Source organism: Pleurodeles waltl, chromosome 11, assembly GCF_031143425.1.
Source record: "Pleurodeles waltl isolate 20211129_DDA chromosome 11, aPleWal1.hap1.20221129, whole genome shotgun sequence".
In the NCBI taxonomy this organism is placed as follows: Eukaryota; Metazoa; Chordata; class Amphibia; order Caudata; family Salamandridae; genus Pleurodeles; species Pleurodeles waltl.
The window spans coordinates 227,126,008-227,137,726 of NC_090450.1; the positions used below are offsets into that span (position 1 = coordinate 227,126,008).

The window sequence follows — 11,719 nt, forward strand, 5'->3', positions numbered from 1 at the left end:
AACAAACGAACATAATGAGTGTCGCCCAATACTGACTGGATAGTTTTGCTTCCAAAGATTTCAGCCTCAATAAGTGCATCGTCTACGCCACAGTCACTGAGATAACTTCCTGCACACCGCAACACAACTTTTGTCATGTGGAAAACGCCCATCATTGGATAAAGATCATCAAATTCTACTGGATTGCTCATAAAAGTTCTGTTACAATACTAAAAACACCTTTATTGCAGAAAATTGGCAGGATAGACTGGTCTTCAAGCTAAGCATGCTCATTTTGGAGATCTTTCAGAGCTGTGTGTTCTGTTGAGTAGTTTGTGACTGGAGATAGTATTACTGGTATCACAAGATTTTACAGCATTCTAATAAGTTCCTGCTCTATACTATGTCATTATAACTTGTTGATACACCAATCCTATTCATTGTTGTCATAAATTGTGTGGGCAGTCATCATATGTAGCAGAGTTTCCTTTTTGCTGTAATGTAATTCATAAAACATAATTTGGAAAAGACAGTACATTTGCACATCATAAGCCTGTTGGTTAATGGGATTGTCTTTCACTTCTTCGCTTGGATCTTAAAAGCCATCATCAATGTTGTTGGCTTCTGTTCGTAAATCAAGAACTTTAGTTTGTAACAGTTTTGCTTTCTGATATTAAACAATTATGTAAAAAAATGTTAAGACACTATCAGGCATTCTTGTTGACTCCCATGATTTGCAGAGCTCTGGGGCATCACAAGATGTGTCATTATGTCCAAAATCTAAATCTTTCAAGGCGTTTCTTAAAATAGCTTCTGCTGATTTTATTGCATCCCGTGATCTTATTTTGGCAGAAAAACTTCAGGAGTCAAATCAGTTGAGAACACCATAAGTGGCTCATTCTTTTAGTTAGACTGACAAAAACGATTTCTGTCATTGTACATTCTCATCAGAAAAATCTTAACTTCATTATTATGGATCAATACAGTTTCATCAATGTTGACGATTATTTCTCTGATCTCACTGAGTGTAAATCCATAGCCAGCAGACCAATATTTATACTTTTTATTCCCTGCATTTGCGACATGCTTTGACGCAAAAGCGGTGCAAACTTACAAAATATAATTGTATTTTGCATGTTTGCACCGCTTTTGCGTAAAAGAAATGACGCAAATGTGGCGCAAAAAAGGTATAAATATGGGCCTTAATTTGCTTTTTCAATGACTGCAAACTTAACTCAAGGCTGGCGGTTTCACTGCTGCTGGGAGCTCATTGTACATTCATATTTTCAAATGCATGCAGTATGCAGTTCGAGTGGGCATACAAATCTGCTGCAGATACATTCACCTCGCGGTTCAGATCAGCTACTCGGCTGAAAACTTAATCTTCAAAGAAACTTGCTGCAGATAAAAACATGTCTGAGCTTTGAGACTCTCATACTCTGTACTTTGTTCTTTTGTGAATCCTTTGGCCATTGTTCTGCCTAAGCCACAGATAGCAGATTTAAGAGCCTCTGCTCTCTGATCAGTTGTTGGAGGTGGACGAGGTGTAGCTATCTATCTTCTGAGTGGATGGTCATTGAGTTTGGTTCTTGTCTCTTTCTCATAAGACTTGTATTCTTGTTGTGATTTAGTGGTTTCTGCTATTTTGGAAAAAAAAATTCCAGTCTTTTTTCCATTGTATACGACTTGTAGCGCTTGTTGATACAATGATAAAATATTTGATCCTCTTCACCCATCAGTTTCATTCTTTTGTGAACTTCATCTTGCTGTATTTCTGCAGCATCTCAAACTCTCTTTTGTCCAGCTGCAGTAGGTGTTAGCTTTTCTTTTGGATTAGTTTGGCATATAACACATTTTTCTTCATCGAAGGAGTCCTCAGATTATTTAGTTAGCAACATTTTGTCAGGAGGTAAAGATCCTCTGCTACCACCTGCCTCACTCATGTTTACAAATTTGAATCAATGGAAAACCTGAAACAAAAACAATATTAAAAAATTACCAATATGATGGCTAAAGCACATCATTTTAGAGACACTATTTTGGCAAATTGTGAAAAGCTTGCTCTGAGGAGTTATTTTTGGTCTCTATACCACTTGACCCACAAACCTATGTCTTGACACCAAAATGAAGTATATAGGTCTCATGGTTCCTGAAATATTACATCATCCATGCAACAGATACATTTTTAAAAATATAATTCAGAAAAAATTGCCCCTGATTAGCAATGTCTCCTCAAGCTAAACTACTTTTCCTATGATACAAAAACACAAATCAAAAACGGAAATCTCTGGACAACAATTTTTTTACGGAGGTATATTGTGGTGCCAGGACTATATTCTGATGGAAGGCTACCAACTTTCACCAGGAGTTAAGCAACACAAGCACTGTAGTGGCAGCATACTGTGTACTGATCAGTTGCACAGAAAAAGGTTTTTTTTACCCTGTGTCACCGGAGTGAAGCCTACAGACTCACTCACCTTTTCAAAACTTCCGCTGCTGTGTTCTTAACTCACCCCCGGCCTGGTAGATGTGGAAGGATGTGTGTGATGGAAATGTGTTGAGTGTATGTGTGTTCTCAAGAAGTACAATACTCAAGGGGTGAAGTGTGGTCTGTGCATACATGGTGTGTATGCTGGCCATGTGTGTTTTTAAAATGAAATACTCTGGTATAGTAAAGAAAAGCTGCAATACTGAACAGTGCACACAGACTGAATATGTTTGATGCACGGAGTTATGCTTGTGGAGGCATAATGTATGAGGATAACAGTGCTGTGCAGTAAGTGGGCTGTGGATATACACTAAGTACAGGTGTGCCTGCACTGGTACATTACATGCAGGGCATTGGGTTCCATTTGGGGTAGTCCAGGTAAGCCTGGTGAAAACATGAGGAGTAGAGAAATCTCCCCAGACAGATTTGTGTATTGCTGCGTTTCTGTAAGCGAGGAGGAACAGTCACTGGAGGATGAGAAAGCCAGGCTCTCTTTCTGCGTATTTCAAAAGGCTGTTTGATTCAAAGCTAGATCACAAAGAAGGGGTCTGGACACCTCTTAGGAAGAGAGACCGAGGGATAAGGGAATCTTAAAGAGTAGGGCTGGGAACCCAGGATTAACCTATTGATGCACATATCACTGTGGTTGACATCCAGGTATGAACTCTGGTCACTCCCATGAATCTTGTTGTAGGTTAATCAGCTGCAGAACCTTGCCTGCTGTGACTGACATCCTTCAGAAGGAAGAAGAAAGGGGAAAGAAGTACACTTCAAAGAAACAGAACCCCAACATAAAATGTCAAAGACCCAGACACCAAATTGCCTTTTGTGTCTTGAAAAAGGACGATAAGTAGATACCAACATTTTTTCATCTCCAGAGCAGTCAGGTGGGCTATGTGAGTTGTGGAAGCTCTTCAACACTTCTGCCTATGAGCAGGACTCGGGGCCCATTTTTGCTAGTTTCCCTGCTGGTTGAGGGGACATTACCCAGGGAAACCAAGACTACCTGCCGTGGAGCCTGGAGCACCAGCTCTTGCCTGCTCACGAAGACCAGTGTGCCCTGTGAGGAAGACCCTGTGAGGAACAGGAGAGCGCTGGATGGAGCAAGTTGCTGGGGGGAGTCCTATCAGGAGGACTCACTGTGCGAGGTGTGAGGAATCTGCTCTTGCACCGATCGGGTCTTAGCCTGTGTGCTTGACTGTTTCGCCATTCTACATATGCCAGCTTAGGCCCCCGTAGACTGAGCTAGGAGCGAGGGTTGCATAGAGGATGCCAGGCATGCACAACCTCATGGTAAGTGGCCCTGTGTGCCGGAGAGGGAGCCATCGTAAACATTAGGTCAGCATGACCAGACTTTTGAGCACCATGGCGGCAACCCCATTTGCCAGGTGGAGCCACCAGAGCCACTGAGGCCAAGGGTTCGGGCTGTCACCTAGGACCAAGGAACTGGTGCTGGGACCAAGGCAGGCCCAGCCCTGCTCCTTCAGTGCAGCCGGTGAACTGCACTGAAGGAGCCCCAAGCATCAAAGCACATTGGCTGTGCCCCGTCGGAGCAAGGTGATCTCAGCTCCCAGCACAGAGAAGTGTGACATACCATACGATCACCAGAGTGGAAACAATCTCAGTCGCTAGAACCAGCCAGTGGCATGGCTCGGAGGAGAGAGCCTGCGCTTGCTAGGTGCTGACTTGTGTCACCATGCACAGCCCGATGCGCTGTTGAAGGGTTCTATACAACCAAAGAGTATAAGCCACAACATGAGCCCTTAGGGCACCGGGGGACATACAGCCATCGGTATTGCGATTCAATTAACTCTTGTGACTGAACTTTCAAAAGGAGTCAGAAGAGAGAACTACTGAGTATGGCCTAAATGTTTAAATCTCCTGGATGTAGTCATCAGTGTATGGGGGATAACATTGAACCTGTTGCACTAAAATTAGTAGGTCACGGAGTGCCCTGACAACTACTGGAGCCCCAACCTAAAGGGGATTTTGTTATTTCTTTTGAATGTCGTTTATCTTTGCATGTGTAGAATTAGAATTAAACTCCTTCTTCTTATATATAAACAAGTATTTGACTGGACATTGGTTTATAGTTTCTGCTGCTTGCATGTTGAGTTAAGAGTTGCCATCACGGGTTTGTATGAGTGATCTGCCCCCGAAGGAGCCTTGACTGCTCGTCCTATGCTACCTAACTGAGATACAGGTGCAGAAGGGGTGCTTGGTCCAGTTGAGCAGGATCCATACAAAGACGGGCCCTGGGTGATTGGGAGCAATAGGCTTTAGCCCCCATGGTCAGGCCCAGTAACTGCTGCTTATCCCGTGGACCTCTGAAAAGGGTTCTGACAGAGGGTATCCAAGAATTTCTCATCAAAGCAGCAGTCATTCCAGTGCTGGAAGCAGAGAAGGGGGGCTGTTATTTAGTCATATTCTAGGTACAGACAGCCTCTGGAGGCTGTAGACCAGTTCTGGATCTCAAAACAGTAAACAGCTATATACTTTACAAGTATATCAAGATACTAACTTTGGATACAATTTGGATGACTGGCTTATTTCTCCTCCTTACTCAAATGGAAGCAAAGGATTTCCTGATCATTTCTGAAACACTAAGGCCACCTTTCTTCTGAACATGGAGAAATTCAGCAGTCTTTCATAAAGGGTGATTCAGTTAATTGGGATCAAACTGGGCATCTCTTTGGAGAAAGATGATTTTTTCATCCCGAGCAACGAGAACCAAACTGCAGTCTCATCTACGGAATCTACTAGCAAAACCACTGACATAAGCCAGAGTGTCTTTGGTAGATCGAGGTGGACATGGCATCGACCATATCAATTTTTAAATGGCCTGCAGTCCACTTATGTACCCTAGTTCACAGCTTGTTAAACCACTGGATTACTCGATCGCAGGACTATAGTCTCCCACTTCCTGTTCAATCACAGATTCTCAAGATCAGCAGTGGTCTCTACAGTCAGACTCCCTGAGGAAGGTGGTAATTTTATCTTCATCTCTCTCTCAAGGTGAGTACAACTGATGTCAGTGTGAGATAGTGGGGTGCAACCTTTGAAGACAGGCAGGTGTGTGCTTTTCCTTCTGATTCACATTATTCCAAGGGTTCTCTAAACGATTGTGTTGGATCATGTAGATATTCAATTGGTGGACTCTTGTTAGTCAAGACAGAATTGTTTCCCCCTCCTAGTTCAGCTGTCAGCAGCTCCACATCGGTTGCATTCTCCGGTTCCACCCCATCCCAAAACAGATCAGCTACAGCCGCCTACAGTTAGGGGGCTGATGCTTAAAAAGGTTGAATCTTCAACCTCCACAATGTTCAGAGTAGGTTGCTTCTTCAATTCAACAGTCCAGACATACCGGTATGTTGTTGCTTTATGCTGAGCATTTTAAGTCTGACAGCTCTTACGTTTTCTCCCTTTGAGACTTTGGAGTTGGTAGACAACAAATGCCATTCTTATAAGATGATGGTTTTAGTGACCATATGTTCTGAATGAAAAATATGAGTTGCAGGCTTTGATGTGTGCGGATACTATTCTCCATTTACTACCAGACAAAGTAATTTTGAGACTGAACCCTTCCTTTGTGCCTAAGGTAATGTCTGACATTCATGTTTCACAGGCCTTCTATTTCCCCCCCATCCTCTCTAGAAGAGAAAACAATGCATACGCTTGGGCTACACAGAGCAATGTCAATTTATGTAGCAAGAACAGCTACATTTAGGAAGGTGCAAGCTCTTTTCGTGATATTTGATCATTCTGGACCAGGTATGCAGCCATCATCTGCAATCCTAAGTAAACGGTTGAAGAAGACAATCATGTTGGGATACAATAAAGAGAATGAGTTCCAACCAGGTTCAGTACAAAGGTGGTCAACCAGAGATATGTCTGCCTCCTGGGCCATGCTCAACTGGAGGATGTGTGTTCGGCAGCCACTTGGTTATCCCCGCACACCTTCATGAATCATTAACATCTCAAGGTGCAAGGTTACATTACTGCTAATTTTGGTGAAAAGGTTTAGGTTGCAGTTCTGCATAAATCCTGGGTTTCTGTTTTTGCACTAAAATTATCACTTCAGCGTTATTTAGAGGGTTTATCTATTTCCAGGTTATTTTAACTGCTTTAGTATGAGCTCACCTAGCAAGTACTGGGGCAAGATAGATGGATAAGGAGGTAACGGTCTGGTTTCTTATGGATAAGATTTGTTCAGGTCTTCCTAGTCACAGTCCTATGTTTCTGTCATGACTCTGCTGTGGTTAGGGTGCAAGGAGAAAAAAGGTGTGTCTCTGTATGTTTGTTTGAGTGAATTTTTCTTGACTATTTACAGGAAAAAGAGTATAACCACTGCCTCGATACGCCATTCACAATGGTAGAGAAAGTCCACCATCTTTGTAGTTTATTTGTGTTTTGCTTAGATAGGAAAACTATTTCTCTTGCCAGAGATGATATCTCACCCACTAAAACAGTGATGAGGAAGACATGAAATCAGAGTAATAAGGATTACCAGAAAGTAACCAGACCATCTTGCTAAAGGAAATCTACTGCAAATCTTCATATTTTCAGGATGTACAAAATTGGCTAATTTTATTTCGTGACATTTGGGGAAATAAATTACCCTTTTAGTATGAAAAGTGTGTTACTGTTACCTTGCATGACGTTTGCCATATGAGCACGCACATTAAGTTAAAAAAAAAAACAAGCAAAATACTGACCAATATTAGGTCATGCTGAAAATGTTCATTTTCTGTGTGAACTGGTCTACCACACGTGATAATAAAAAATCGCTATATTTAAGAATTCTGCAAAATTCACTAGCATAATTAAATGTTGAACAGGTTTGGTTTAAAAATAGGGCTCAAATTTTAAAAGTGTTGGCCTAAATATTTTAAATATGAACAAGTGTGGCAGGCCGCAGAGTGGCTGTTATGTCTTGGACTGATCACATATTTTTCTCTTTCTGCAGGTATTATGCCACAGTGCACCCACTGAAGAAACGAATATCTGTCACCACTTGTGTGTATGTTCTGGGTGGCATCTGGCTTCTCTCTTGTGCTCTGGTAGCACCTGCAATTGCCCACACTTACTACGTGGAGTTCCATGAGGAGGGCTTCACCATCTGCGAGGAGTTCTGGATGGGCAAAAAGAAGGAACACCTGGCCTATGCATACAGTGCCCTCATCATCACTTACATCCTCCCTCTGTCTGCTGTGTCCCTCTCTTACATTTGCATCACTGTAAAGCTGAAGAATCGGGTGGTGCCTGGCCACCCCACTCAAAGCCAGGCCGAGTTTGACCGGGTGAGGAAGAGGAAAACCTTCCGACTCATTGTGCTGGTAGTGACGGCCTTTGGCATCTGCTGGCTACCAATCCACCTCTTCAACATCATGCGCGACATTGACATTAACATGATCAGCAAAGACTACTTCCTGCTTCTACAGCTCCTCTGCCACTGGTTTGCCATGAGCTCTTCCTGCTGCAACCCTTTTCTGTATGCCTGGCTACATGATCGCTTCCGCAGTGAACTGAAGAAGATGTTCACTTTCCGGCAGAAGATTATCCCAAGCAGCAACTGTGTGGCGGGCAATGTGATGCTCTGAAATGAGGCGGAGGAAACATCACTTTGCCAGCTGCACTAATAGCAATGTCTTGGACTGACAGAGAGGTCATGCTTATCCCACAATGTTTAGTTAATATCTTGTTGGCTTATGGCAAGGGCGTCCATGAATCAAGGCAACTACAGGAGTGAGAGAACATTTTGGAATATGAATTTGTACTGTCTCAAACCACCAGCTTTCACACTGGTCAATGCCAACTCTGTAGGCACTGCAACGTTTTGTAACTTAAATGAGCAGTACAGCTGCGTATTGAATTCCTGCCTTTTAATTAGAAGGCAATGCTGATTCCAAGGGTAATCAATGGCTCACTAGAAAATGGTGTCTTATATTTTTGGCCTATAGGACAGACCCATGCGCCTCAGATATTTTTGGGTGGCAGAATGGGAGAGGAAGTGTTTGCTGAGAAGCTGTGAAGCCTTCACTATGGGAAGATGCCTGACAAACAGGAAGACATATTTGAGAGATAAATGTTTTGAGTCTGCATCTCTCAAAGTTTGCTCTTCTCCATTCAACACTACTTTTCGAGATCACTGTGTACTTATGATGTTTCTACAGCTACAACAGCATTTCTGCATGAGTTTGTCATCTGAAACTCAACTCTTCACTTGTTTCGTTCTCTCACGCGCTCTTGTTTTCTTACTGCACTCTCACTCTGTCTCTCCGTCTCCTTCTCTCTCACGCTTACTCGGTCTGTGCACCAATGACATTGCAGACAACACTAAAAGTCAAAGATGTAAAACCTCCTAGGGGAAATACCATAACTGGAACTAGCGTTTTCACCCTAGAGGTTTTACATACTAATTCCGAACTTTACAGGGTGGAATGAGAGATCCATGCAGGACCACTTTCAACATGTGGTATAACTTTAAGTTTTTTCTTTTTCCCATTAGTTTTTCCCCTCACAAATTTCTTCAGGTTTTAATCGATGGGATTTGATGAGGACATATCACAGACTGGTGCAAAATATGGGTGAAACTCAGAAACAGACACTGACCATGTTTGCTTTCAACCCTGGATTATCGGATGGGGGCTGAAATTGGTGTTTATAAACAACAGTAAATCCTCCACGCCTCCTGTTGTTGTCCATGGAGGCATGGCTCCACCACACCAAAACACAAACATCTGCTGTAATTGAAAACTAGAGAGAAATGGAAATGGTGGGTGTGGAATTCGGCACTTAAAAGTAGCATTTAAACTACGAAATAGAGATTAATATGAAAATATAATATGAATATAAGAAAGGACTTCCTTAAGACTGGCCAGATGGAGCAAAAAGCTCTAATGCAAAAGTTGTGCCCCGCTCGATAGTAGTCAAATCTGATCAGAAGCTCTGCCAGACCTGCAGGCAGCCTACATTCAGCCGTTTACTCTACAGTGGTGTCTAGAAACCCCTGCAGTCATGTGCAAGCACTTTCCCTTTCCCTTCCGCCTGCACGTCATTTCTTTTCACACATCGAACACATCTTGCAGCACATTCATTAAGTGATTTCATGTTCCAGGATATTAAATTGTAAAAAAAATTATACGCAATTAACAGTGTGAGGTGCCGTGGTCTGGACAGCGTATGCAACTTTGGCATGATCTGGGAGAAAGATGAGGCTGAGCTTAATTTAAGATCAGAATCCATCATTCGTTACATTGAAAGGCAGAAACCTAGGACAAAATCGGCTGTATTTTTGCCCAAGTACAAACCTTATTTGCAGTGTGACAACTCAGCTCTCACCATTAAACAAACAGCAACAACAGTGCAAAGAACAGCATTTATGTGACAAGAACGCTTGTCCTTCAAGGCTTCTTGTTAAATTGAAAAAAATATCAGGGTGATGTTTTTGCTCCTGTTGCTTTTTCTCAAGCATGGCAAGTGAATCTTGTTCAAACCACTATTTTATATTTCCAGGCTCACTCCGAATGGTATATATCAGAAATGAGTGTTTAAAGGACATCAGAATGGTATGCTATGAGGAGGGAAGGCCATAGCCTTGTTGTGAGCTGTGCTTGAGCTTCCACAACACCCAAGCAATGTGTCCCAACAACATAAACTGAATTTTGTAAGGAATCCTTGGCTCCCTCTTGATAGCTTGCCTCAAGCAGCAAGGCATTCCTCTAGTAAACAATGTGTGCTAAATGTGCAACAAACAATAAACAATTTAACAGGTTCAAGCCAAGTTACTTAAAACAGTAATAAGAAATATGTAACAGAAATGAAGACAATTAGAAACAGGGAACGAAAGTTGTTCAGAAGAAAAACATAGCCCAATAGCAAAACATTGAAAAAAGTCATTCAGTGTTGTCCTATGGTAAAAAAAAAAGCCCCTCCATTTTTGTCTTTGAAGTTCACTGGACACGTGCACCCTCTGTGGCCAACCCAGAGTAAATGCAGTTAGGTACAAGTTGGTGTTTGGGATCTCCAAAGGTTTTACCTTCAAACTGTGAAACTTTTCTAAAAACAGAGCCTCATTAGTAGGCTGCAGATCATCACTCACTCCCATCATGGCTTTGAACTTCCTGCCAAATAGCTCTAAGGAGCAGTAGCAGCAAATCTGTGTCTGCTAATGTTATGTCTTTTTAGGGAGAACTGCCAGGTTCTCTTCAATCCCAGAGTGGATGTTTTTCCACAGTTTCTGGCAGAAGTGCTACCTTGAAGAAAATCCTTAAATCCAACTCATAAAGCTCCAGCCAACATTATCCATCTTTAGTGTGGTCCCTACAACTCACCTCCTATGGCCACAAGAAATGTCCAGTACCAACTGGTCAGCTGATGTTCTTCTAAACAAACAACGGTTTCCTCTGCTGCAGGACCTTCAGTACCCTGCACCCTGCTGTGGGAAGTTACACTTGGGAAACAAGCTTCATTCGTAGGACCGTGATCTTGTTTAACAATGTGGGCTAACCAGAAACTGATGCCGCCATCTAGAAAAATTCTGGAAGCAGATATTCAAGAAAAACTGAAATCTACTTCCTATAATGTCAATTGCAAACTTGCTGGAACCTTTCAGTGAGACAGGTAAAGGGAATTTCTTGCCCCTTCAGATCCATGTAGAGACTATTTTTGTACCAATCAGCCACTGGTGGTGCGATCTAGCCAATTCTACAGTAACATGAAGGTATCACATTCTCAGTTCTGCAGCAAAGTAATACACTCTATTTTATGTATGTATACTTTGTTACTTAAAATCCATACCAGAGCCCCGTGCAACTAAAATATAAAATGGTACTGTTTCTGGTTAAGGCATGTTGAATTTTCCAAATACCTTCCAGCTCCACCACCGGCTCTCACTGTTTGGCCCAGTGCGCTTCAAAGGAAATATCCTCCAGAGACATCAACCTGGGTGAAGTGAGTGCAAGAGCAGGCACACATGTGCATGCCACTGGTATGCACCTCAGCTCAGCTAATGCAGAGTTTATTTCCTATCTCATAACTGCTGTAAACGTGACATAGAAAAGGAGTTAAACCTCCTCATCTTTTCGTTTTAATAAGAGTATGTAGCAACAATCACAAACTTCAAGTAACATTTCACTGGCCTTAGGAAGAGAAGTGAACTGTTTCAGACCCTGCTAGGAAACAGGAAATCTAAAAGCAAGTTATGTTCAAGGGACTAGTGTGCAAACAGTTACCATACCACATTGTCAGTTG

At 42.3% G+C, this 11,719-nt stretch overlaps 1 protein-coding gene across 1 annotated transcript in view; it reads left to right on the forward strand.

Moving 5' to 3' along the window:
• The window catches only part of LOC138265594 (prolactin-releasing peptide receptor-like), a 650,903-nt gene extending 640,581 nt beyond the window's left edge, over nucleotides 1–10,322 (forward strand). Inside the window, exon 3 of the mRNA XM_069213450.1 lies at nucleotides 7,434–10,322. Coding sequence (XP_069069551.1) covers nucleotides 7,434–8,067 — 634 coding nt within the window. The 3' untranslated portion in view covers nucleotides 8,068–10,322. The remainder of the gene's footprint in view (nucleotides 1–7,433) is intronic.
• The last annotated feature ends 1,397 nt before the right edge of the window (nucleotides 10,323–11,719 follow it).